Below are 27,944 nucleotides of genomic sequence, written 5' to 3'. Positions count from 1 at the left end.
GAAAGCACAGTAGATGGGGGAGTTGGATCATACATTTGAGAACATTCTTTCACTAAGGTGATTCTGAGTTATCCAGGTGACTTAATGAAAATGTTCATGTTTTAATTTTTGGAGAATTTCACCTGCTGTATGCAGTCTAACCTGTATCTGTGCTATTTTCCTTTCACTTTTCTACTGTTTTGTTAAAATGTGTTTGGATTCGGCAATCTGTGGATTGTGTTTTCCGGTGAGTGGTATTGATCAGCCCTCCATGTAGCATTTCATACCCCATCAGTGCTGAGTCTCGTTCGGACCCATGTGACACCGCGAGGAAGCTTGTCCTTTCATCATGTTCCCCGACATAAAGGCACCGTTTATAGACCTGAGAGGATTGAGATCAGGAGCATTTAAGAGGCTTTCCTGGGGGAGAGTCGTACAGACTTCCTTGATTCGTATTGCCGGGGTCTTGATCTAGCCCTCTAGTCAGACTCAGCTTCTGTCCCCAGCTGCCCCGACCCCGGCGCCATGCCCAGCTGAGCGCCATCAGGCCAGCCTTGGGACAGCAAAGTTGCAGAACCAGCTGCCAGTAAAACCAAGCACCTTAGGCAGAAGCAGTCTTGAAAATGAGCTCTAACTAACCGGGAGCTGGACAGAGCAGACTTCGGTCAGGAGCATTTGTGCAGGGAGCCCTTTCTGGAAACAGCCCTGTGCTGGCCCAGGGCTGCTGGGACTCCATTGGAAAGAGGGGTCTTGGGAGCAGGTGGGGCCCCACCACAGCCAGGTCCCTGAGATCCTTGCCACTGAGGCGTTCCATGTTCACTGTTATTTCATGCAGCTCTCTTGGCACAATTTCAAGTTCATAAACTCAGCTGATCGGAGGACAGACACGTTTCTGAGCAAGCAGTGCTTCTCTAGACTGCATGAAAAAAGTCCTCTGCGTTAGGAATATAATGGTATTATATTTAGTTTATAATATATATCTAAAGTACCATTTTTTTTCCAGTAGAGTCTGGTATAAAATGTTTTGCTTCTTCCTGTGAGGGTGTTAAATTTTATGTTGATGTGTAATTGGCTGTCATTTAATTTTAAAAGCACTTGGGAGGAAAACGCCTGGATAGATGAACCCTTAACCCATTTTTGCATAAAGGACCCCGTTGGGAATCTGAGAGCTCTGGATCCTTCCCCCAGAGAATGCCTACACATGCACCATTTGGCTCACAATTTCTGGGAGCTTCGAGAGCCTCTCAAAAGCCCATCCATAGCTAAGAGCCTGATCCCAGAAGTGATTCTAGCATCACTCCTCCTCCTCAGTCAGGAGCTATGGAATCGCCCTGAGGCTGAATGCCGGAGGAGAGGCAGAGTCCCTGCACCTGTGGCTGTTACTGAGCGTGTGATCTTTGGTTTCCTTGAGGAGGCCTCTCCTAGAGCAGCACGTGTGAATGGTGGGTCTGCAGCAGCCCTTTCCTCCAGGCCCTCCCTTTGGCCCGTGGCCGCCTATCCAGGGCCTCACTTCTGGGCAAGGGCTTGTCTCCTGCCGTCCCGCTCTGGCAGGGCCTCTGCTTTGTCTCGCTGCTTTTGTCTGCCCCCCTTCAAGTGTGCAAATGACTGTGCCCGTGGGGAGTACCTGAGGAGGTGCTGCTCAGCCTGTGGGAAGTCCTGCTTACTGTAGAAAGTTCGTGAGGACCCTGAGGCTGGTGGTAAGAAATTGAAGTCTGTGCCGCTTCACTCTAGTGAAGGCCTTTCCCTTTGAAATGTGGGTACCCTTTATATTTGCAGACATTTTTCCTTGAGTCTTTGTATTTCCCGAACAGTCTTCTTGTTACACATTGTAGCTACAGTGACTTTGGGGTGATAAGGCACTCAAAATGGAATTCAGGTGGTGAGCTGGGCAGTCTGAACTTTAGGAATTGGCCTGAAGGGCAAGCGAGTCGGGAAGGGGAATGTGCTGCTCGTTGGCTGCTATTTAAATGCACATCGGGGCGGGCGTTTCCTGGAAGGCCCTTGGCCTGTCCGTGCTCTACCACGGCAGCCTGGGCTGGTGTGCTTGTCCCTGTATGGGGGCCCCCCCCGACCTCTGTATTGGGCCGCTAGTCCCCGGTGTACCCGGGTCCACCACCCCGCCCCGAGGCCCTGATATTCTGGGAGCCCAGTGCTTGTCGCCCACGCCGTGACTCAGTCTAGCTCTGTGGGTGTACGTGCACGTGTGTGTGGCAGATGTATGGGCCCGACTTCCGTTAAAGGAAACGAATGCACTCTCGTGAGCGTGGTCCCCCTCCAAGCAGTCCTCACTGGGCTGTTTAATCTAATTATGCAGCCTTGACTTAAAGCATTTTTTGGAGCTGCTTTTTAGAGTTGCCTCCGGAGTCTGTGACATTCCTTTAAGTATTCTGAGTGACAGCAAATCTTCCTACTTTCTAGACGGATTGGATCTTTGAGAAATTGCCAGACGTCGTTCAGAGGTGATGGTGATTATGAGACTAAGAAATTAAATGTTTGGTTCAAGACAGAGAGTATCAGTGATAAAATAACGCACTTTTTCTTATGTGTCCGACTGCAAGCGCATTTCCAAAAAGATTTTTAGCAGAGGCAGCAAAACTGGAATAAGCCCTTTAAGGTGACTCTTGAAAGGATATTACACTTATCTCAGATTCTAAGGTGTGTTTAAAAAAGTAGGCTTATTGCGTTCCAGCACATCTTATATAAGAATGTGCAGGGTGTCTTTCTCTGAAATTCATCATAAAGTTGAGATCACAAAATGCATGTTCAGTTATAAAACTTGAATATCAGCCAAATATTTAATTACACTTTTAATTAGTAAGTATTGGGTGCCGCATAATACAGCTCCCTATGCTGAGAGGAGAGGTACCATTTGGTCACAGTCAGAATTTCATGTCATCTGATCTGTTTTAACTGACAGAGCATTGTCTAAATGATTAACTTCAAGCCACAGAATTTGTCCTGTTCTCTGTCCTGTGGAGGATTAATTCAGGAACCCGAGAGCTCACTGCAGTGCTCAGCCTTTGGCATCTTCTGCCCCAGGTCTGGAGGCTGCCAGATGACAAATACCAGTGGGGACAGAAGGGAACGGTGGTTCTGCAGGTTTCACTGTGGTCCAGGATACTGAGGCAGCCTTTTGTGCTCTGTACCTTCCTCACCTGGCAGCATGAGGTCTGAGCCAGGGGGCACAGTCGTTTTACTGATGGAGAAGTAAGAGAGGTTTCTGAGATGGTTGTGTTATCTTTGGGGACTTACCTCCCTGACTTTCTTCATCCCAAGACCCAGTGTAGGCTTTCTTGGGAATCATATTTTACTTTTTATATAAAAGAAGAGCTCTGTGAGGGCTGCCTAACCCTGGAAAGCGCGGAGATGGTTTTGTGACCAGCAGACACACGTGAGCATTTCCTGGACTAGCCCGGCTTCTGATGGAAGGAGGAGGAGTCGGGTGCTGTCCCCGTGGCCAGGGACAAGAGGCCTTTGTGTCTGCAGAGGGAGTTTCCCTTTAACGCTGTACTCAAGCCTGTTGGCTAGAGCGCTGGCTCTAATGTTTCAGGGCCAGGATCAAGGAGGATCCGGGTGTCCTGCCAGGGAGGACATTTGTGCTCGGTCCTCTTACAGCCGGGCTCCTGTTTCAGGGCGGAGATTTCAGTGCCCTCTTCCCAGTGCTGGGGCCTCTGCTGGGCCTTCAAGTCCACACTGGCATGTGTGCTCTGCCCTTGGGTGCCCTTGGCCCTTGTTGGCCAGGAGATGACTGCCCCCGTGGGCTTCTGGTGGCCCAAGGAAAACCCCAAAGGGTTACGCCCGCAGGAAGATGGGACCTAAGCTGCGCTGCCTTCCCCTGTCCTGGTGATTTTTGTCCTTATCAAAAATACAAGGCCCCCACGTGCCACAACTAAGAAGCCTGTGAGCCGCAACTAAGACCCAATGCAACCAAAAAAAAAAAAAAAAAAAAAAAATACAAGGCCCACCCTCTGCTTAGTGACCATTTGGTAGCTTAATTGTGTTCATTCTGTCCCCATTAAGTCTCTGAGCCTCAGAGATGGGCCCTGCTTTCTGCCTCTCTGAAGCAAAGCCACCATCCAGGGAGGGAGCTGCCTTCTGTGGGGCCCAAGCTTGGCCAGGAACCCCCAGGGCCCTCACAGGGGAACCTTGATCACTGGCTGCTGCCAGTGATCCAGTGGAAACTGAGGCTCTACCCTGGGAAGATTAACGAGGGACATTGCTCTCTGGTGAAGTTTTTTCTTACTTCATTTAAAAAACGTGTGTGTTTTTTTTAAATAAATTTATTTATTTATTTATTTATTTTTGGCTGCATTGGGTCTTTGTTGCTGTGCATGGGCTTTCTCTAGTTGTGGCGAGCAGGGGCTACTCTTCTTTGCGGGGCGCGGGCTTCTCATTGCGGTGGCTTCTCTTGTTGCGGAGCACGGGCTCTAGGCGCGTGGGCTTCAGTAGTTGTGATGCGAGGACTCTAGAGCGCAGGCTCAGTAGTTGTGGCGCACGGGCTTAGCTGCTCCGTGGCATGTGGGCTCTTCCCGGACCAGGGCTTGAACCTGTGTCCCCTGCATTGGCAGGCGGATTCTTAACCACTGCGTCACCAGGGAAGCCCTAAAAAACGGTTTTAAATTAGTACTTTTCTTGAAAAGTTCCTGGGTTCTCATGTCAGTTGCTTCCTAGAGTCCCTTGAGATTTGTTGGTTGTTGGTTTTTTCTGTGACCTTCAGGAGCTGGGGCAGGTGTGGGCTAGGATACGTAATTTCACTAGGAAGGAGTCTTGAGCCAAAACTAACGGGAGGAAACTAAGCCAAAAAGCATAGCTGTTGAACTCAGCCAGAGTCAGGGGACTTGCCTGAACATCCCCGTCATCTGTGAGGTGGTCATGGCGCCAATGTGAGCTGTCCCCTCCCCCGTGCAACCATCGTTCTTTCCACTCACCCTCCCATTGGCTACGCTGCACTGTTGACGAGATCACTGCATTTTGTGTGGACTGCATCACACTCCCACCACCTGTCTTTCTGACGCATGCGCAGAATCCAGCCCGTCAGGCCCAAGTCCTCTGCGGTCCTGCTGGGGACTTGGCACTGAAGGGTCTCCCGGGGGACCAGGCCAATCCGAGGACGCTTGGATTGGGCCTCTTCTGTCTGGGCTGGGTGGGGGAGAGTGATGACGTGGTAGCAGTGGTGGCGGTGGAGCCTGGCGCTGGGCCAGCTGCCGTGGTGACTCTGCCCTGATCAGTTGCAGGCCCAGGGCCTTCTGTCTGGCCGACAGCGACGAGGAGTCCTCCAGTGCTGGCTCCTCTGACGAAGACGACGCACCAGAGCCCGGCACAGGAGACAAACCACTTCTCCCAGGGGCTGAAGGGTGAGTGGATCCAGCTTCTGGGGTCTTCAGGGGTCAGGGCTGCAAGTTGGGAGTGAGCTTTTATTGTCTTTTCCTCTCTGATCTTCCTTCCTCCTTCACTTTGAGTGAATGGTTTTTGCATTAATAACTAAAAGCCAATGGGCTAAAATTTCATGCCCCAAAGCAAAAGACCCGAATAGCTTTCCCTAATTAAGAGGGTCCAGACCAAAATGGTTTTCTTGGGCCGTTGGAATAAATAACAGAGAATTGAAGGGCGTGTTTATCACAAGGAGCACAGATTACACAACAGCTCCCCCTGGTGCCGATAGGGAGCATTACTTCCCTTCTGACGGGTCACACTTGCTTCTGTTGAGCTTTTAGTTCCTACAGTGTTGAAACATTCAGGTGATTTCTTCGGTGAATTTTGAAAACGTGGATCACTTAGCTGATCTTTTGGATCATGAACTACATTTTGGTGGCTCCCTTTGCCTGTTACTTGGACTGCTGAATGATCAAAGTGCTTAGGCTGCCTCTCTGTAAGGATCTTTTAATTATTTAAAGTGAGTGAAGAAACTAAAATGATAAAGAAACCAGGTGATTCAGAAGTATTTGTAAGAAAATATCAACCTATTCACTTTTGAAATCCTACAGAAGATGAAAAGAGAATCTAGATGTTTGAGGAATTGGGACTAAAGTTTGTGTGCATTATTTAAACTCTCCCCACCTGACCTTCTTAAGAATAATTGCTTTTGCCTACACACATACACATACTATTCCTGACACTCTGGAACTGTGGAGGATTTTAAGAGCAAATATCCTCTCTTCTTAGGGTAGTCTTAGGTACATGTGACCTGATACGGGAAAGCTTGCTTTCCTGGGCTGCTAGCATATCAGCTTGATGTAGCTTTTTTCTTTAGATGCTCCTAAGCCCTTTGACAAGTAGTTGCTGCTCAGAGTTGGTGTGACACCATCTAAAAGGCAGGTGTTTTACTGTGTTTTGTGGCCCTGTTAATGCAGCCCGATTTCTTATTTGCTATGTAGAGATGGTGAGATTTTGCTCAGAGGACACTGGATTTATATTCAGTATTTGAAGGTTGTAAAGGAGAGCAGGTGAGATGCCTTCCCTGCTTGCACTGTGAGAACTTGGTCTGACTCTCCTTTGTCAAGACTCAGGCTCTATCTGATGTCTGCACCTTGTCTAAAGTTGTAGTTCTCTGGACTTCCCTGGTGGTGCAGTGGTTAAGACTCCGTGCTTCCACTGCAGGGGCACAGGTTCGATCCCTGGTCGGGGAACTAAGATCCTGCATGCCGTGCAGCGCAGCCAAAAATAAATTAATTAAATTAAATTTAAAAATAAATAAAGTAGTAGTTCTCACCTGGGGGTTATTTTGTTCCCCCCCCACCCCGGGGACATTTAGCCATGTCCAGAGACATTTTTTATTGTCATATCTGTGGGGGAACGTGCTATTGACATCCAGTAGGCTGAGGCCAGGGATGCTGTTAAACATCTGGCAACATCCACAACAAAGAATCGCCCAGTCCACCGTGTCAGTGGTGCTGCGGTTGAGAAACTCAGGTCTAAAGTCAGGTGAACACAGAGCCACCAAGTTGTTTGTGAAGGAACAAAGTCTATACTAACACCTGTCTGTGTCCCTCATTTAAAGGTATGTTGGAGGTCACCGAACAAGTAAGATTATGAGGTTTGTTGATAAAATTACCAAGTCAAAATATTTCCAAAAAGCAACGGAGACAGAGTTCATTAAAAAGAAGATTGAAGAAGTCTCCAATACACCACTGCTGCTAACTGTCGAAGTACAAGAATGCAGAGGAACCTTGGCGGTCAACATTCCACCTCCCCCGACTGACCGAATATGGTGCGTAGAGGGCCCCTCGGGGCCAGCCAGTGATTCCCCTTCTTGCGTGACCATAAAAATCCCAGCTTGCTGATCCTTGACATTATGGAAAGTACCTTCTCCTGGGAAGAAGCACTTTCAAACGTTTTTTATGGAACCTTAACGTTAGTTGTAAATCTGATTCTGCCTTCTACTGTGAGTGGTTAATTCACATGTAAAGACTCATCTTCACACCTTAGGGAGAGTTGAGGTTATTGGTGAAGTTTATGGGATGGGCTGTTTCTCTTCTTGGTCTTCCTCCTCTCTCAAGCCAACCCTTTCCACCAGTGAGGACAGCTGTCCTTTGTAGACCTCGTATTCTCTGCTAGCCTGGGGTGTAACTGCTTCAGCTGGCCAGTCCTCACAGCATCCTGCGGAGATAGGGCCATCATTATGCCCACCTTACAGATGGGGATCACACATCCAGCAGAGTCCTGGGCGGTTAGGGAAGACTTCCCCAGGTCAGACCTGGATGTTAAGGAGGCAGGAGCATGTGTGCTTGGTAACTGTGGTAGAAAGTCTTGTCATTTGACTGAACCAGTGGGTCTTAACTCCACCTGCATATCACAGTCACCTGGGTGACTTGTTAAAGCTATGCCCAGCCCAGCCCCCAGGACTCAGCGGTTGGGGGACTAAGCCAGGATTGAGAATCACTGAAATAAATTTTTCATGAGCCCAGCAGAAGAAAATCACTATCTATAAATCTCAATTTTAAATTGACATTCAGGGCTTCCCTGGTGGTGCAGTGGTTGAGAATCTGCCTGCCAATGCAGGGGACACGGGTTCGAGCCCTGGTCTGGGAAGATCCCACATGCCGCGGAGCGGCTGGGCCCGTGAGCCACAATTACTGAGCTTGCGCGTCTGGAGCCTGTGCTCCGCAACAAGAGAGGCCGCGATAGTGAGAGGCCCGCGCACCGCAATGAAGAGTGGCCCCCACTTGCCGCAACTAGAGAAAGCCCTCGCACAGAAACGAAGACCCAACACAGCCAAAATAAATAAATTAATTAATTAATATTTTTAAAAAAAAATTGACATTCAAATGTGCATAAGGGTATACAGGGATTGCATAAAAGACCTCTTTGTACCATAAGCTACAGCTGTGTGAAAAAGATAGCTCTGTTCTGTTATAGAGTGAAACCAGCATGCTGGTACACAACTTTAGTGTTCAGAAGGGCTTGTAGGAATGATCACAAAAGGATTTTTTAATTGGCTGATCATTTAATGATGATGTTGGTGTTTCCCAGTAAAAACTTTAAAATACCATTTTAGATTTTATTTTTAAAAAGTAATGTTTTCACTGGAAGAACATGAAGAAAACAGAAAAAAAAAAGCCTGTAACCTTACCATCCAAAAATAACCAGTTAATAAGTAACTTACTGTGCATTTTTCCAAGCCTAATAACAATTTTTTTTTAAATAGTAAGAGTTGATACGTTTCTCCCTCTTCCAAGCTTTGACTTAGGAGTTACAAATGCCACTGCTCAATGGGAGTTAAAATTAGAGACCTCTAGGCTAGTGCCACCCAGGGCATGCTCGGGTGCTGAACTGTTTGTTATTAATCCACAAAGATAAGTGTAGATACTGAGAGTGTTTAGAAACATTTATAGCAATTTGCCATTTTTATTGTACAGGCAGACCTCATCTTACTATGCTTTGCTTTCTTGTACTTGCCGATATTGCGTTTTTTACAAATTGGAGGTTCATGGCAACCCTGCATTGTCAGATGATGGTTAGCATTTTTTTAGCAATAAAGTGTTTTTCAGTTGAGATACGTACATTGTTTTGCACACTTAATTGACTACAGAATAGTGTAAATATAACTTTTATATGCACTGGGAAACCAAAAATTCACGTGACTCACTTTATTGCAGTAATTAGCTTTATTGTGGTAATCTGGAACTGAGCCCACGGTATCTCCGAGGTGTGCCTGGATTTTTTAAAACAGTGGTCCATGGTGGGTTGAAGTTTTTAGTTTGATAGCACGCAGTCTCTTGACCGGATACCTTACCAACATTTCTGAGTGCCAGTCTGCTCCATTGAGAAGCCATAATTATGGTGTGGAGTGTGGAATGAAGAAGCAGGTTATAGAACGTTTCTATTTACGTATGCATATTAGGAGTGTGGGGAAAATTGATCCCACTTCTCTCAGTGGTCCTGTCTTGGTTATGAGACTCAGAGAGAGAGTGTCTTTTATTTTCTGCTTTATACACTTGTATATTTTGGATTTTGTAACAGACATATCCTACTTTCATAAAAATAGAAACAAAAAAGATCCTTGCCATTTTAGGAAAAACAAAAACCAGAAACAATGCCCAGGTCATGGACTTTTCCAGTGGCATTTCCTGGCTTTCTTAGTTTGTCACAACTGTTCTCAGATCATCACGGCCCTGGGTCCAGGGACACAGGGAGTTCACAATTCATACTTGCTGCACTGAAGTGTTTTTTAGAAGGGATTTTCAGAAGAAGAGAACATTTAAGTAGTGATAAAGCCTTGTGTAAATGAGGAATGTTTGCTCTTGGTATTGTCCACTTCTTTTCTTTGCTTCTAAATGTGGTTATTACTTGTCTTCTTTAAAAAGGTATGGTTTCCGGAAGCCACCACATATCGAGCTGAAAGCTCGGCCAAAACTTGGAGAGAGAGAAGTGACTTTAGTTCATGTGACAGACTGGATAGAGAAGAAACTGGAGCAAGAGTTTCAGGTACACCTGCAGTGTCATCTAGTGTTTCATGCTGAGGCTCTAAAAGCTCTGGGTAGAACAGAGGTTCTGAACCTCATGTGGGTCAGGATCCTCCTTGGAAAATCTGGTGAAAGCTATGGACCCCAGGAAAGTACACATATGATCAAATAGGCATAAAGTTTCAGGTTTAGTTTCAAAAACTCTGAAACTCATCCACAGAACCCCGTGAAGTAGTCTTTAGAGGAAACTCAAAAGGTAGGGGTCAAAGAGCAAAATGACTGTTGTGTACCAGTAGGCCCGGCAAGGGTTAAGCCGTCCATCTGCTGGGGCTATCTTTGGACTTTTTCCCCGGGTGGGGCCTGGAATTGGCCAGCTAGTAGCACCCGGGCTGTGGTGGTTCCTGCCCTTGTGTGGTACCCACCTTGCTTGGTTTGTTTTCAACAAACAAATTGTTTGTTTGTTGCAACAAACATTCCGCATGTAGCTACCACCTACCCTGGAAGTCCAAAGATGAATCAGGCCTGTCCCTCCCCTGTGGATCTTCTAGGGTAGTCTAGAGATCTTCTGGAGTTGACTAAGCCAGAGCTCATTCTCTAAGCCTGTCTTCTGCATTCTGCCACCAAGGGAAATAGCAGTGTAGCTGAGGCCCTGGAATGAGCTGTTTCTATCAAATTTTTATCAGGTTTTTGAGGCATAGTTGTCTTTTAAGGTTTTACGGATTAACAGACTATTTACTTTGTAGTAAATTTCAGCTTTTGAAGAAGACCGGTATTATTTTTGCAGTAGTATATTTTGAGTTATTGCCTTTAAAATTACATATTTTTTATTATTTAAAAGCTATAGGTTAAATGTAACTAAAAACCAGTCTATGGAAAGCTTAGTCTTATCTCCAAAAGGAAAAGTACTTTGAACCTAATTAGGGGAAAGACAATCTCATGCCTTCAGTTCTTTTCCTTTTTCTTATCTCCCTAGATCCTGCATTAGGAATTTGGGTGGGTCATCTCTTTTAGGGGTATTGGGATATAAGGGTCATCTCTTTTAGGGGGCAAACTTTGGTGCATGGTATTTTTGAGGCAAGTTGGGAAGTTGAAGGGTAACTGCTTGCATTCTCCCATGGCCACCTGTTTTTGTTTTTGCTTTGGAAGAAAGCATTGCTGAAGTTGAATACATTGCCAAAATTCACTTACATAAAATTAGTTTATAAACAGATAGGCAAAGCACCATTACTGTCAATCACTCATTATCCTTTGGGTGTTCACTATAGTAGGATTTCTTTCATACGTAGCTTTAACTGGTTCTGGTTTGAAAAAAATAAAAAATTAGCTTACATTTTTGTTGCTAGGATTTAAATGGATAAGTTGGCTTATGTGTGTTGGAATATGTGTTCTGGATATAGTAATTTGGAAATACTATGAGCAGCTTACACTCTTAATTCTCTTAATGTTATTTATCAATTCATGAGTAATTTTATTATATGTACATGAAATCAAAGGCTGCTTCTTCCTCAGAGCTTATTGGGTTCTCGTGTTCGTGCACTGGTGTGATACCTCAACGCTTTCTAAATATCATAGAGGAATTAGTTTGGAATGTGTAGGAAAAGTTGTTTCATATGTATTTTAAAAACTAGTCTAAAGCCTAAAATTATTATCAGAACACACTAGGGCAACTCTGAGAAAAGAGCATTCTTCCACATGCCTGTTCCTTCTTTCTACAGAAAGTTTTTGTCATGCCAAACATGGACGACGTTTATATCCCTATCATGCACTCGGCCATGGATCCCCGCTCCACTTCCAGCCTCCTGAAAGACCCACTGGTGGAGGCTGCTGATCAGCTGTGATGGGTGCAGACCTGGTGTTCCCAGTATTATGAGATGAAGCTCAAGGTGTGGGGTTCTCGGCTGCCATCTGGGCTGTAGCACTGGGCTTTCCTCGTGCCACAGCTTCTGCCCTCTGCCTGCCGGCGCCCATCCCACCGGGAGGTGTCCAGTGAATGGGGTCCAGATTGCCTCCTGCAAAGCTTTGACTCAGCAAAGGAAAACTGGAAGGATCATCACGGTGGATCCAGAGATTACAGGTGACTCCCACCATGGCTTTTCTAAGTCTACCAGTTTCTGTGGCAGCAAAAGAGCACATTAAGAGCGAAGCTGCACAACTGGAAGGCTTCCCCTTGCCTCCTCGATGCCTCCAAAGCTTTTTCTCAGGCAGCCAGTGCAGTGGAATGTTTTCTCACTTTTACGGTTTGTGTGATGCAGCCCTCCACACCAAGAGAACGTCAGTGTGGTTACACATGTGGAGGGTGGGGAGTGGAATTTTGTGAACTATTTCTTTGGTGATAAAAAGATATACATAGCAACTTACTCTTCTTAATTGTGCGTTTTGGAAGCAAGTAGCCATAGAACATACACTCTAACACACTATCAGCTGGGGCGGGAACCGTGGGATTTATGTGACCATTAGGCAAAGCCATGAGATCAAACCATCCCACACCTTTTACCAAGGAGGTACAATCACCTGGTTTCTGACTAATCCCAAATGTTTTCCTGAGACGTGAGCATATGTGGAAATATCAAACAAACGTTAATGACTGGACTGGGGTGGGGCCACAAAGCCAGAGCCACCGTCCTTCCACCTGGCACTTGCTGTGAGCTCTGGGAAGCTTTAAATAGGCATCTTAAATGCTTTGTTAACCTAATTGGTTTGGGATGTTTTGCGGGCAGTTTCCTTTTCTGATGGCCAAAACCCGGAGACTGCTCTCTATCATCTTGAGTCAAGACGATGCTGATGTTTGCTCAGCATCAAACACTTGCTGATGTTTGTTCAGCATCAAACACTACAGATCTCAAAATTAACGTGACATTTAACGTTGCCAACTTTATTTTGTGCATTTGTGTCAGAACATTTAGTTTACAGGTTTCGGGGCTCTCTCAAACTGTGTAATTTGCTTTGAGAAGTACACTCAATACAATTTTTTAATTGTTTAAAGCTGCATTCAACATCAAACTTACCTTGGGTTAACTTTTGACAACTTACATCTGTGGACAAAGCTAATAGTGGTTTTTTAAACAGCAACAGCACCTTGCCTGAACGGGACTTTAAAGAAATTAATATATTGAAAAAAACATATTTGAACCCTTATTTGATTACTTTAATTGCACCATTAAAACATTTGACTTAAATTATCGGACCATTCCAGTCAGTGTACTGTTCTGATTTCTCATTGTGTAGGCCAATTTGCCTGTCAGTGCGCATGTCTTGTTCGCTGGTCTTATAATTTTTGTGCAATAATTAAAGGCAAAGGACTAGATGCACTATTGTGTAAAGAGATTACACATGACTGTACCCTATTGCACTTAATCAAATAGTATGTGGGGATTTACAATCGCTTGCATTGTTTCACAAAATAAATATCTCATGTCAAATACTAGATGAGCATCTAAGTTATTTCTCCTTGATCCTGCTTAGATAATAGGAACAGAATAAACTGTGGTACAGAATAAACCTGGGCCCTCAGCTGCCAGTAGCAGCTTCAGTTTCTTGGGTGGTCACTGGACCTGTTCTGTTAGAGGATCCAAAGTAGACCACACCCTGATGTAAGGAAGGCGCTATTATCCTTTTTTTATTATTTTTTTTATTATTTTTATTATTCTTTTTTTTTTTTTTAACATCTGTATTGGAGTATAATTGCTTTACAACGGTGTGTTAGTTTCTGCTTTATAACAAAGTGAATCAGTTATACATATACATATGTTCCCATATCTCTTCCCTCTTGCATCTCCCTCCCTCCCACCCTCCCTATCCCACCACTCTAGGTGGTCACAAACAGCAATCCCACTACTGGGCATATACCCTGAGAAAACCATAATTCAAAAAGTCATGTACCAAAATGGTCATTGCAGCTCTATTTACAATAGCCAGAACATGGAAGCAACCTAAGTGTCCATCATCGGATGAATGGATAAAGAAGATGTGGCACATATATACAATGGAATATTACTCAGCCATAAAAAGAAATGAAACTGAGTTATTTGTAGTGAGGTGGATGGAGTTAAGAGTCTGTCATACAGAGTGAAGTAAGTCAGAAAGAGAAAAACAAATACCGTATGCTAACACATATACATGGAATCTAAGGGAAAAAAAAAAAAAAAAGGTCATGAAGAACCTAGTGGCAAGACAGGAATAAAGACACAGACCTACTAGAGAATGGACTTGAGGATACGGGGAGGGGGAAGGGTAAGCTGGGACAAAGTGAGACAGTGGCATGGACATATATACACTACCAAATGTAAAATAGCTAGCTAGTGGGAAGCAGCCGCATAGCACAGGGAGATCAGCTCGATTCGTATTTTTAAAAGTCCTGCTCCTGAACTAGAGTTTACACCAACTGCCTACCAACCCTGCTAACTTGGGGCCCCCTCCATTAAGTACCAAAGCAGCTAGACATGGCACTTGTGCATACCTGCCCTTCAACACGTGCTGCCTTGTACTCAGAAATGATGCACGTTTCACCTAAATCCAGGAGGGATCGTCATCACCTAGAATGTGGATTACGAAGGAGTGATTGTGCATTTATTTAGGTGCCTGTGTTGTGCCCCGCAATGCACAAAACCCTGTCACTGTGAGCTGTTCAAGCTATCTGGGGCATATCCAAATAAGCAGTTGACCCTAAACGGCGGTTTTTCCTAAGTAGTCTGCGAATACACCTCAGCCAGACGAGTTCAGCCCATGCAGCTCAGGACCGGGAGCCAGTTCGTGTCAAGTGCACTACGGCCTTCACTCAAGCTGTTGAAGGCCACAGCCGGATTCTCATCTCCCCTCCCTGCAGACGCCCTCCCCGCCGCGGTTAAATGAACCTGCCCGTCTCACTGATTTCCACGGAGAGAACACTCGGACTCACAGGACAGGCACAGGAATATAGGCAGAGACTGCAGGACCCCCGACGCCTTCCCCAGCCCCCTACCCCGGCAGCCCAGTGCCGCCGTGTAGCTCGCGGTTAAAAGGGCCGCCGCCGCGGGGGCAAGACGGCCCCAGTTATGCGCAAGCGCGTGCTGCTCTGGCGCTGCAGCCTGACCCCCGGCGCCACGCGCAGGCGCGGCGGGGGCTCAAAGGCAGCGCGTCGCGACAAACAACAGGGACACCACCGCTAGGAGCAAGCCATTTTATTGAGGGGCTTCCGGGAAGGGTCGAAAAGCTGGGAGGACAACGAGATCCGACGTCCTTCTCCCAGCCGGGACCTGCAAGAACGAGAGCGGTGGGTGAGAAAGAGGTGGTATACCCGCAAGCCCGTTTCCCACCCGCCGCCGAGGCGGCCCGGCTCAGATTCCAGTTCGCATCACCCGCGTCAGCAGTCTAACACGTGCTTTAATTCGGATGTCATCACCGCCAGCCGCCCACCCTCCACCCGGTTCCCAAGCCCCGAAACAGAGGACAGACCTGCCCCGGCCCTGGACACACTCCACCTCACCTTCGCCACTTCACAGTCGCTGAAAGGAAGGGGAACTAGCCGGGCTTCTACTTAAAGAAGCAGACCGGAGGTGGTTGGGCGGGCTTTACCGCCATTAACCAATAGCAAGTCAAACTTCCAGCCACGTGCCTGTAAAGTGGCCTAATGATTGGCCCTGCTCGCTGAGTCCTCCAGAATATAGAGCGGTTACACGCTAACCGTAAAGATGGGCGTCAAGGAAAGACTAAGAGTCGCGCGATGTCCTAAATTCTTCTGATTTTTTTCGCGACGTAGGTCGTCGGCCTGTGAGTAGTGCGTTTGTCCATACTACACAAAACGAAACCTTGCAAACGGCAGGGCACAAGTAATGCCTAACCTGTTTAATATTCTGTGCCAGGAGCTAGGCTAGGAGCTGAGGTGACAAACTAGTCTTGTCCCTGAATTTAAAGTAACCTGTTCCGGCAGAAAGACCTTGTGTTTGAAAGTAGACTGATGTGCAACCAAATCCTGAATTTGTGATGAATTCGCCCTGTGACCTTGATCACTTAGCTTTTCTGAGCCTCAATATCTGAAAAATAGGAAAGAAAAAAAAAGTGTACGAGGCTTAAATAAGTTAATGTCAGTCAGCTGGCACATTCTGAGTGGTAAACAAATATGTTTTTAAAGGACTGGTGTGATGTGGAAGACTTATGGATTGCAATACTTTAATAAATGCTAAAATAGAGCTATAAACAGCCTACTCTGGAAGCCCAAAGGAGAGAAGATCTAACATTGGGAAAGCTGAAAGTACTTATAAGTATTGCGCTCATACTGTGAGCCAGGCATATTATTCACAAGTGGTCAATAATATGTCCCTGCCCTCTGGGTTTGATTTACTGGGAGAGGGAACAGAAGACACACGGGCACAGTATCTGGTTATCTTTACTTCATTTATATGTTTTCCTTGGGAATTCTTTTCCTTTTTTCCTCCTAACTTAATAAGGAAAGTTTATTGTTTTTTTGTAATAATGAAAGCATTTCAGCCTGAGTTTGTAGTTGAATAGGACTCTTATTTTCATTATTTTCTACATAGTCTTTAGTTAAATTTTAAAATTCCTCTTTGATCCAAAACAGTAGTTATTTTGGCAAGTGTTTTGTAACATCTATATGATGTTGACTTTAAGAAAAACCAAAACACACATTGTAAGAGCTGTGAGTTGAGTTTATTCAGTGTCTTACTGAGGACTGTAGCCCAGGAGACAGTCAGAGAGCTATGAGAAAGTGTTCTCAAGAGGTAAAGGAGGAGCCAAGCTATATATGAATTTTTTTGCTGGGGAAAAAACATGTAGTCAAACATCAAAGATTACTGCTAATCACAAAGAACAGACATCTCAAGTTAATGATTTTAGTGCTTTTCTAAGTATGGGAAGATGCAAGAATCTAGGAGGTGTGGAAAATTTTCCTTAGATATGTCTCTTAACTATCTAGGGGCAGTATCCAAAGTGCAGAATGCTTCCTGTTTTTCTCCATCCTGAAATCCCCACAGGCCCACTCTCAGTGGGTGACTTCAGTGACTAATGGCTTGATTTCCTTGTAGAACTGGAGTGGCAGACAACATTTTTTTTCTTTACGATTTTTTAAAAAATATTTATTTATTTATTTGGGTGCGCCGTGTCTTAGTTGCAGCACGTGGGATCTTTCAGTTGTAGCATGTGGGCTCTTTTAGTTGTGGCACGTGGGATCTAGTTCCCTGGCCAGGGATTGAACCCGGGCCCCCTGCATTGGGAGCACAGAGTCTTAACCACTGGACCCCCAGTGAAGTCCCTACAATGATTATTTCTATTGCCGCTGAAACATTTTCTTAAAATATTTATTTATTTATTTGGCTGTGTTGGGTCTTAGTTGTGGCACGCCGGATCTTCGTTGCGGCACGAGGGCTTCTCTCTAGTCGTGGCGCACGCGGGCTCAGTTGCCCCACGGCATGTGGGATCTTACTTCCCCGACCAGGGGTCGAACCTGTGTCCCCTGCATTGGAAGGTGGATTCTTAACCACTGGACCACCAGGGAAGTCCCAAACATTTGTTTTTAAGTCAACATTTATTACACTGTCATACAGTTTCTACATTGGGAAATGAATTAAAGTTTTCTTTGTAGCCTAGAATATGATCTACTTTTGTAAATGTTCCACAGATTCTTGAAGTGGAGATGTTTTCACTATCATGTACAGATATTGACATGAAATATTGATTAATTTGGGGCTTCCCTGGTGGCGCAGTGGTTAAGAATCCGCCTGCCAATGTAGGGGACACGGGTTCGAGCCCTGGTCCAGGAAGATCCCACATGCTGCAGAGCAGCTAAGCCCGTGCGCCACAACTACTGAGCCTGCACTCTACAGTCCGTGAGCCACAACTACTGAGCCCACGTGCCACAACTAATGAAGCCCGTGCGCCTAGAGCCTGTGCTCCGCAACAAGAGAAGCCACCACAATGAGAGGCCTGCGCACTGCAAGGAAGAGTAGCCCCCGCTCACCGCAACTAGAAAAAAGAAAGCCCAAGCACAGCAACAAAGACCCAACACAGCCAAAAATTAATTAATTAATTAATTAATTAATTAAAAAAATTTATTAATTCAATCTTAGCTGTAATTATGTTGTCCAAATCTCTCTCTGTATTTTATACTTGATTGGGAGTGTATGTACTCTCTCTCTGTATTTTATACTTGATTGGGAGTGTATGTACTCTCATTGATTAATAGTGAAGTGTTAAGATCATGCTTCAAATACCAAATGCAGGCAAGGATGCAAAACAGCAAGAACTTTTCTTCATTACTGTGTGGGAATGCAAAATAGTGCAACCATTTTCATAATCCCCTAAAACTGCAATCACTCAAAAGCACTTCAGTGGGTAAGTGGTAAGCAATTGAGGTACATCCTTACAACTAAATGCTACTTGGCCATAAAATATTGCCAAAAATAGAATGAACTATCAACACATGTCACACTTGGAAGAATCTCAGAGGTGTTATGTGGTGGGAAAGGAGCCAGACTCAAAAGATGGTATAATTGCATTTATATGACATTATAGAAAAGACAAAACTGTAAGGATGGAGAACAGATCAAAGAACTCCCAAGAGATTGGGGATGTGAGGAGCATTTGGCTACAAAGGCAGCACAGAGGCATTTTTGAGGGTGATAGATTTTTTCTGTATCTTGATTGTGTTGGTGGTTACAGGACTTTATGCATTTGTCAAAACTCAGAACTGTTCACCCAAAAGATTTAATTTTATTGTATAAAAATTTTAAACAAAAAATTAAAAAATATGCTTCTGTCATTTTCCATGATTACTTCTATTGTTATTTGTTTGTACATTTTGAGGCTATGCTCTTTATTCTCATTATGGTTTGTGGCTGATAATATTTCCATTGTGGATTACACATATCTGTGTATAAAATAACTCTCTAAGTTATTTATGTCTTTTGCCTTGAGTTCTAATTTATCTCACATTAGCATTATTACTCATGTCTTTTTGTTTGTGTTTGTCTGATATAAGTTTGCCCATCTGTTTATTTCTAACCTTTCCATGTTATTTTATTCTTACTGTGTCCGTTGTATGAGGCATGTGGTTGGATTATAGTGTTTATCCCAATGTGACAGTATTTGCCTTTAAAAAATTTATTTAAAAATACATGCACCCCATTGTTCATAGCAGCACAATTTACAATAGCCAAGACATGGAAACAACCCAAGTGCCCATCAACAGACAAATGGTTTAGGAAGCTGTGTCATACACACACACACACACACACACACACACACACACAGTGGAATATTACTCAGCCATAAAAAAGAATGAAATATTGCCATTTGTGGCAGTGTGGATGGACCTAAAGAATATTATGCTTAGTGAAATAAGTCAGAGAAAGACAAAGACTATATGATATCACTTATATGTGGACTCTAAAAAATAATACAAATGAATGTATATACAAACAGAAACAGACTCACAGACACAGAAGATAAATTTATGGTTACCAAAGGGGAGAGAGACAAATTAGGAGTGTGGGATTAACAGATACAAACTTAGTATACATAAAATAGAAAAGCCACAAGAATTTACTGCCTAGGGACTTCCCTGGTGGCGCAGTGGTTAAGAATCCGCCTGCCAATGCAGGGGACACGGGTTTGATCCCTGATCTGGGAAGATCCCACACACTGTGGAGCAACCAAGCCCCTGCGCCACAACTACTGAGCCCGCGTGCTGCAACTACTGAAGGCCGTGCACCTAGAACCCCTGCTCGGGGACAAGAGAAGCCACCACATTGAGAAGCCCGCAAACCACAACAGAGTAGCCCCTGCTCGCCACAAGTAGAGAAGAGCCCGCGTGCAGCAATGAAGACCCAACACAGCCAAAAAATAAAATAAATAAATAAATAAAAATAAATGAATGAGGGAAGGGGAGAGGCAGCATGTGGAAAGGAGGGCCTCTGGAGTGTGGAGTTCCGGAGTTTGGAGTGGCTAAGAATCTGCCTGCCAATGCAGGGAACACGAGTTCAAGCCCTGGTCCGGGAAGATCCCACATGCCGCGGAGCAACTAAACCTGTACACCACAACTACTGAGCCTGTGCTCTAGAGCCAGTGAGCCACAACTACTGAGCCTGCATGCCACAACTACTGAAGCCTGTGTGCCTACAGCCCGTGCTCTGCAACAAGAGAAGCCACCGCAATGAGAAGCCAGTGCACCGCAATGAAGAGCAGCCCCGGCTCGCCTCAACTAAAGAAAGCCCTGGTGCAGCAACGAAGACCCAACGCATCCAAAAATTAATTAATTAATTTTTAATTAATTAATTTTTAAAAAGCCCATTTTTGAAGCAGTGGTTTGAGATGCCACTTTTATCATGTACTAGGGTTCCACATTATTCGTGCTGTACTTTTAATTTTATTCTATTTCGCAGTCCTCTCTATTCTTGTTCCAGTACCACACATTCTGTCACTTTACATTAACACGTGATTTTATGCCTCATACACGAAAGATTTTACCTTTTTTCACTGACCTATGAAAATGTCTTTACTGAGTTTACTGCTATAAAATTATATCCAAAATTTAAAAAAAAAAAAAAAAGAATGAATACATGAATGTAAAGAAGGGTGCTAAAAAAAATTAAAAAAGAAGAATTTACTGCCTATCACAAGGAATTATACCCAGTATCTTGTAATAACCCATAATGGAATATAATCTGCAAAATAAATCCCAAATCATTATGCTGTGTACCTGAAGCCAACACAACATCATCAATCAACTATACTTCAATTTTTAAAAATTCATTTAAAATTTTGATTTTGAAGTATCTCTGAATACAGAGAGTACATTAAAGTATATGTGTGATTTGGAGATATTAATAAATTGAACATTCAGATACCACTTAGTTTAAGAGAAATGACATCATCAGTAACTTTGAAGCTCACTTTCGGCCCCTTCTGACTACTTCTCCCTCCCTCTCAGAGAAAACCACTGTCCTGAATTTTGAGTTTGTCTGGTTTTTGCTTTTTTTTTAGACTTTTGCTTCATATATTTGTATATTATTTAGTTTTGCCTGACTTTGAGCTTTACAGAAATAGAATATACTGTATATATTCTTCTGTGACATGCTCTTTTTATTGCTTAATATTGGCGACCTTCATGTTGTATGTAATGCAACCAGGACTTGTAGTAATGCGACCAGTTTCACTACTGTGTAGCATCCCAGTACACAATTATACTGCAGTTTATACATCTCTCCTCTTTAGGTTAGATGTTTAAAATATCTTCCAGTTTTTAGTATGACAAACAAAGCTGCTCTGAATATTCTTGTGTGTGTGCAAAAGATCCTTTGGGGTATGCACACAGAAGCACAATTGCTAGGTAAGCACATTTCCAACTTTCCAGATAATAGCAAATTATTTTCCAAAGTGGAGGCTCTAATCTGCACTCCCACATTGGCCTCCACCCTCACCAACTCTTGATATCGTCACACTTTTTATATGTTTGCCAGTATGGTGAGTGTAAAATGATGTCTTTAGTGTAGGTCATAGGCCAGGTGTAGTCATGTATATTGTTGATTTAGTCCTCTTAGAAATGTTGAGCTAGCATTTTAATCAGGGATTATTGGTTGTAAGTGATGGAAACCCAACTCAAACTAGGTGGGATAAATAGGGGAAGGTTTGTTTAAATAGGGGAAGAAGAGCTGTGCTGGCTGATGTCAAGCCAACTAGAATCAGAACTTAAGCTTGTCCAGGGCTCCTTGACTGCATCTGTGCTTCTCTTTACTTGTCAACTTTTTTCTTTTGTGTTGGCTTTCTTTACACGGTGGAGGCAGCTCCTGGGTCTCACACCTCCCGGCCTTGCCGGTAAAAAGGAAACGAGTCTCTTTTCGTGGCTCTAGTTGGGGCCAGATTGGATACAAGCCTACCCATGGGTCAAGTAAAGTTGGTCAGACAGGTAGCTGTTTTGGTTAACTATTACTGCACAACAAACCACTACATAACATAGTGGTTTAAAACAACAGCCATTTTATTATCTCTCACAGATCTGTGAGTTAACTAGCCTTGTTAACTGAAAACAGGGTTTGCCTCTTGGTAGGTGTCAAGCCAAAAGACACAACCAAGCCAAAGACTGGGAGAAGGAAGGATTTATTACTTGCAGCAAGTAAGGAGAACACCGGGGATATTTCGCAAAGCAGTGTCTCCCCAAGCAGCAAAACGGGGGAAGTTTTAAGCTAAGGGTATATGCATATTCATGAAGAGGCTGGTGCAGTATATGCATATTCATGAAGAGGCTGGGGCCGTGTATGCATATTCATGAAGGGCCTTGAGTAGAGGAGAATTCAGCACAGAATTGGGGCAAAGTTTGACAGAGTCCAAGCTTTAGTTGACTGAAGGCACAAAGGTCAGAAAAAGTTAACATCATTCCTTAGGTTCAGACCACTCTGGGGTCTTAGCCATCCTCCACCTGGGTGGGGGCCTAAATTCCTGTAGAACAACTCAAAAGACCGTACCAGATTATTATGTATATCCATTGAGGAGGAACTAGGACTCTGTTTTATCACTGAACAATTTTTTCTTGACTGTGTTTCCTTTGTTCCTGCATTCCCTCACTTGCCTTAAGATCTTTAATTACTGAGACCTGTTCAAGGGCAAGCATTGTGGCCAGGCTTAGATCACAAAATAGCTTAGGCCAATAATGGCTTCTCTTATGTCAAGAAAGCCATGCCTGGTTCTCTTTCTCTGGAGACCCCCCTACCCTCTCTGTTTACCGTCTCAGCTGAGAGGGACTTCTGTTCCATGTGGTCACCGTGGGGCTTGATTGGGCTGAAACATCCAAAATGGCTCACCTAGATGGCTGGCAGCTGGGAGCTGTTGATTAAAGCAACTCCATTCTCCTCCATGTGGCCTGAGTGTGGGTTGGGCTTCTCCCAAGATGGCAGCTAGATTCCAAGAGGGAGCATCCAAGAGCAGGTATTCCAAGAGGAAGGAAATGGAAGTTGGCTTGCCTTTTAAACTTGGGCTGGGAAGTCTCAGAATGTCACTTGTGGTCAAAACCAGTCACGGGGACAGTCCAGATTCAAAGGGAAGGGAAATAGCTCTTACTTTTGATGGGGAGAGCAGCATGGCTTATAAGGAGGGAAAGTATTGTTTGGGGCCATCTTTGGAAACTTAGCTACCACAGTAGAGTAGAATGATTGGCCTCACCAGGGTAGGTGCCCACTAGGGCAGAGCCAGTACCACCTAGCATATCTGCCCTTTTTCCAAGGCGGGCCCTAATTCCTGTTCACTTGCTCCCTCCATGGTGAGAACAGCTGAAACTGAGCAGTACCTGGGAATTAGGGAAGTGAAGGAATGCAGAAACAAAGGAAAATCAGTTAAACAAGAAAAGTAATGACAACAGTTCAGCAATAAAACAGAGTCCTAGTTCCTCCTCAGGGGAGATACGTAATGATCTGACACACACATCTTTGAGTTCTGCAGGAAATTAGACCACCCACCCAAGTGGAGGATGGTGACTATAAGCTGAGCAAAAGCAGGTAGACCCCAAACTGGTTGAAACCAGAAGGTTGATGATTAAGATTCCTGAAACATCACCCTATTACCTCACCACCAACCAATCAGAAGAAAGTCATGCACCCTGCAGCCCTCACCCCAAGTGTTGCCTTTAAAAACCCATCCCTGAAAGCCAATAACAGGGAGTTTTGAGCATGAGCCACTCCCATACTCCTTGTTTGGCGGGCTGCAAATAAACACTATGCTTTCCTTCATCACAACCTGGTGTCAGTGAATTGGCTTTGCTTTGAGGCGGGCAAGTGGACCCAAGTTCAGTTCGGTAATACGGTCCCTTGAACATGGTAAACACTTGATAACTGTTGTTGAATTCCTTCTTCTGAATCTTCTTGTTTGTTTAACTGCACCAGTCAAATATTTTCCATCCTGCTTTGGCAAGGTCTCTTGTATCAGCCCTGGTTCCCCCTTCCTTTTTCTTGCTCTAGATTAAGGCCCAAATAACCCTTGTTAACCGGCTCCTGATGTCTCTCAAATGCCTGTCTTTTGCCCGAACTCTCCCCCCGAAGCATACCTTCAGTCCCGTCTCACTCTGCTGCCTGCTAAGAAAGCCCAGCCTGACATTAACGCCCCCACCCACTGGCCCATCCTGCCTGCCCTGCCTCATCTCCCGCTGCTCCTCTGGGTAGAAGTCGAGCATGAGCTCACTTGTTTTTAGTATATGTGCTGCCGAAGCAAGCACACGAGCTCACTAATGAGGCAGCTGGGGCTTCCATGAAGCCACACAGTCCTTTCCCTTCTCCAGGCTTTTGTTCTGGTCCTCCTTTCCCCCTAGACTATTTCTTTCCCCTATCAAATCTGACAAAAGGCCTAGCCCAGATACCACTTCTTCCATGAAGCCCTCCCTCCTCTATCCATCCCACCTCCTTCCTTCCACCAGACCCATCTCTCTCTTGAACACCATAGTTCTGTTTCTGAGTTTATTCTCACCTCCTTGCACTTTTCACAGTTGGCCTTGTACGTTGGTTCTCTCTCTGCACGTCCTATCACCTTTACCAACTTGCGAACTGTGATATTCCTTCATGGTACCAATCCTTTGAACTCAGAAGCCCTTGATGGTATTTGTTAAAAGAATGAATGAATAAATGAATGAATGAGTGGTAACCATCCGAGGTCAAAGATGAGGTCATCTGAAAAATGAAGGTGACAAAATTATAGCTAAAGTTTCTTTCTACTCTAAAATTTGGTTATGGACTTTCCTGGTGGCGCAGTGGTTAAGAATCTGCCTGCCAATGCAGGGGACACAGGTTCGATCCCTGGGAAGATCCCACATGCTGTGGAGCAACTAAGCCCGTGCGCCACAACTAGTGAGCCTGCAAGCCACAACTACTGAAGCACGCACGCCTAGAGCCTGTGCTCCACAACAAGAGAAGCCACCGCAATGAGAAGCCCGCGCACCGCAACGAAGAGTAGCCCCTGCTCACCGCAACTAGAGAAAGCCGGCGCTCAGCAACGAAGACCCAACACAGCCAAAAAATAAATAAATAAAATTTTTTAAAAAAGAAAAAATACTCAAAAATATTTTTTAAAAAATTAAATAAAATAAAATTTGGTTATGTCTGTGAATGAGCTCTCTTAGAGAGAAAGGAGAGAGAGAGAACAGGTAAGGTACATATCTTGAGCCTTAAGAAACACAGTCTGCAAGGAGGAAAACGAGCAGAGAGACAGGAGGAAAGCTGGAAAATGGTACTATCCAAGGAGGAAAAGTTCAAGAAAAAAGAACTGTTAACATACCTGAGGGAATTCCCTGGCAGTCCAGTGGTTAGGACTCTGCACTCTCACTGCCGAGGCCTCGGGTTCAATTCCTGGTCCAGGAACTAAGATCCCACAAGTCAGGCGGCACGGCCAAAAAAACCCAAAAACCAAACAAACAAAAACATATGTGAACTGAAGAGAGGCCCAGGGTAAAAAAGATAAAGCAAGCCCACTGGGATTTTGCAGGAGGAAGAATATGAGCTGCTTGAGAGAAGTTTCCGGAGAGTTCTGTTGAAATAAGCTGGATCCCAGGGGATTAGGAGGGACTGACCAGTGAGGAAGAAGAGGCACTCTGAGAGGATGGCCGTTTCCACGTTGGCACTGAGCTGGGCCTTTGAGAATATTAATATACGATACACTGGTACCACTATGGACACTTCACCATGGTGGCATATAGACTCAGCACAAATTGGTGTAAAATACAACAGCTCAGAGGCAAGTGAACAAATAATCAGGATTAGACTGAGCTCCCTCCCAGGGCAGAAACCCCAGGGGAAAGCTCACTCTTCTCTCCCAGGTGGCTGGTCGGTGCCTTTTGTGGGTTGTGCTTTTGCACAATCAACCCGCAGGTGAGATCAGGAGACTTACATGTTATTTGAGACAATGCCGCTTATCACCACATATTTGTACAAACTTCTGTTTGTTAATAGTATTCCAGGGACAAGGCAGTCTGGGCTCCTGCCTAACCACATTTACGGGCCACAGAATGGTACCTTGTCACTACGCTGGGGGAGGGGCAAGGATAACAACCAGCGATGGTGGAACAGGCTGCAGCATCTGTGGTCACCTCAATGAACTCCGAAGTTATATAGACAGCTGAGTTCTTTTTTTTTTTTTTTTTTTGACAGCTGAGTTCTAATCCAAGTTGTGCTGGGAATTCCCTGGTGGTCCAGTGGTTAGGACTTAGCACTTTCACTGCCGTGGACCCAGGTTCAATCCCTGGTCGGGGAACTAAGATCCCACATGATGTGCGGTACAGCCAAAAAAAAAAAAAAAAAATCCATATTGTGCCACTTACTAGCTATGTGTTACCCACCTGGCCGTTAATCTTTTAAGATTCCAATGTATCATCTGTAAAATGGGGCTAAGAACACTACCTCATAGAACTGCTATGCAGATAGCATGAGCTGGTCCTATAAAACATGTGTTTGCACATTTCCAAACAATAGCCCACAGCCAACCAATGTTAACTGTGATAAGAATCATCTTTGCGGTAGCAAAAAAGTGTACAGTAGATTGGATTCTGTGGTAAAGAGAAGTTCTCCGGAGTGAGTGGCACAATCTCTTCACATCCAGTCATCCTGGAACAGGAAGAACCAAGGTTCTATTTACCTAAGAACCAAACTGCTCACAGTGACAGCGGCTTTTAAAGAATTTCCCTTAAAAAATTAGGACATGAAGGAGATAAACATTTAGCTTGCTACCAGAAACTCTTGCTTCATCGTTTTATTTATCCCTTAACCACCCCTCAACATGTGCTGTAAGTTCAAGTCTGTTTGGGAGCAGTGGCAGCGTGGAGATCACTCAAAATAGTCAAAGTGGGTTTAGCCTGGTAAAGACACTGTTCCTTTGAGATGGTACTGAAGCTTTCAACCATGACCTCCCTTTCTGGTTTTGCTAGCTTTTCCTTTCAAGTCTCCTTCAAAGGGAACTACTCTCTCACTAAATAGCTATCTGCAAACCAACCTCGTAATCATTTTTAAGTGAAATTTTGAAGGGTTTCAAACAGAATTGAGACAGGCACAAACATTTGAAGGCTGGATCATAACTTCCACTAGAGGGCGACATTTGCTAAAATAAAGAAAAGGGATTAATGGCCACAGGGATTAACACTGGACATTATGAGTGAGCCGGATTCCAGGACCTTGGCTGCCCCTATCACCTGCGGGAACTGGAAAACACAGAGTCTCCACCCCACAGGGCTCCACCCCACAGGGCTCCAGCCCAGGAGATTCGGAATCAGTAGGGGGAAGAGGGCAGAAAAAGGTGTTGGGAATCTATTTTTTAAAAAAACTCTCCAAGTTTGGGAGCCACTGATTTAGAGAGAAGTGAAAATAAGATTTTAGCTCACTTTCTCCCACCACTCCCTCCCTCCCCTCTACTGACATAGTCAGGTCCTGCCTGCTCCAGTCTTTGCTGAACATATATTTTAACCTTGGTGGAAAAAGAGGGCTTATCTTTACACTAAAACCATGACCTTTGCCTTGTTTAGTGGATGTTATTTAAAACAACTTCCAGAAAGTTCATTTTCAGGCCTTTTCTATGGGCAGGTCCACTTCAAAGGCACCCTGCAAAAATATTTCCATTTCTGTCTGTATTTATCAGCAATGCCAGCTTTTGCTTTATCAAAAGCAAAAAGCTGTCTAAAACAATACTTGACTATGGAACAAGATTGTGGGCAATGCTGCCGTAAATAAAACCAGAACTTATCAGTGTGAGTTGCCAATCAAATGGAGACAGGCACGAGACATGTGCCTGTCTGATTAAGCATAAGAGTAACCTAACTGGTGCATAGGAAATTCTGAGAACCTATAACAGTGCAGTTATGGCCTGGAGATTTGGTCCAGATGAGTACAAGATAAATATACCTACCTGGTCCAGTCTCCTTGGAACGGATTTTTTTTTTCTTTACTGGATCTTTAAAACTGATTTATGAGTCAGATTGAGGTAAGCATTCCCCTCTGTGTTTTATCTGCTGTGCTTACAGGGTCACAGTGACATTTTGAATTGTAAAAGGGCTGCCAGAGTTCCAGCACAGAAAGTTCCCCTCCTAGAGTCACTCGGTCGGAGAAAAAGCACCAG

General features: G+C 44.6%; 1 protein-coding gene, 1 long non-coding RNA gene and 2 other non-coding genes across 5 annotated transcripts in view; 1 reads left to right on the top strand and 3 right to left on the bottom strand.

Annotated features, from left to right (window-relative positions):
• TEX2 (testis expressed 2) overlaps positions 1–13,302 on the top strand; it is a 107,457-nt gene extending 94,155 nt beyond the window's left edge. The window contains exons 9-12 of one of the 2 annotated variants that reach the window (XM_061175506.1): positions 5,208–5,333; positions 6,977–7,186; positions 9,783–9,903; positions 11,597–13,302. In XM_061175506.1, the coding sequence (XP_061031489.1) occupies positions 5,208–5,333; positions 6,977–7,186; positions 9,783–9,903; positions 11,597–11,719 (580 nt within the window). In that variant the 3' untranslated portion in view covers positions 11,720–13,302. Of the gene's footprint in view, positions 1–5,207; positions 5,334–6,976; positions 7,187–9,782; positions 9,904–11,596 lie in introns of those variants that run through there. The other variant, XM_061175507.1, reaches the window with a different exon arrangement.
• A 1,554-nt stretch (positions 13,303–14,856) lies between these two features.
• Positions 14,857–14,993, bottom strand: LOC133081003 (small nucleolar RNA SNORA76). The gene has a single exon (XR_009698679.1). It is a non-coding gene; the product is annotated as a small nucleolar RNA SNORA76 (small nucleolar RNA).
• A 29-nt stretch (positions 14,994–15,022) lies between these two features.
• LOC133080590 (uncharacterized) lies at positions 15,023–15,357 on the bottom strand. Its single transcript, XR_009698549.1, has 2 exons — positions 15,312–15,357; positions 15,023–15,112 (listed from the first exon to the last, which is right to left on the bottom strand). It is a non-coding gene; the product is annotated as an uncharacterized LOC133080590 (long non-coding RNA).
• Positions 15,192–15,261, bottom strand: LOC133080982 (small nucleolar RNA SNORD104). The gene has a single exon (XR_009698659.1). It is a non-coding gene; the product is annotated as a small nucleolar RNA SNORD104 (small nucleolar RNA).
• Positions 15,358–27,944: the final 12,587 nt, after the last annotated feature.

Source organism: Eubalaena glacialis, chromosome 19, assembly GCF_028564815.1.
Source record: "Eubalaena glacialis isolate mEubGla1 chromosome 19, mEubGla1.1.hap2.+ XY, whole genome shotgun sequence".
Taxonomy (NCBI): Eukaryota; Metazoa; Chordata; class Mammalia; order Artiodactyla; family Balaenidae; genus Eubalaena; species Eubalaena glacialis.
This window is presented reverse-complemented; position numbering and strand designations above follow the sequence as displayed.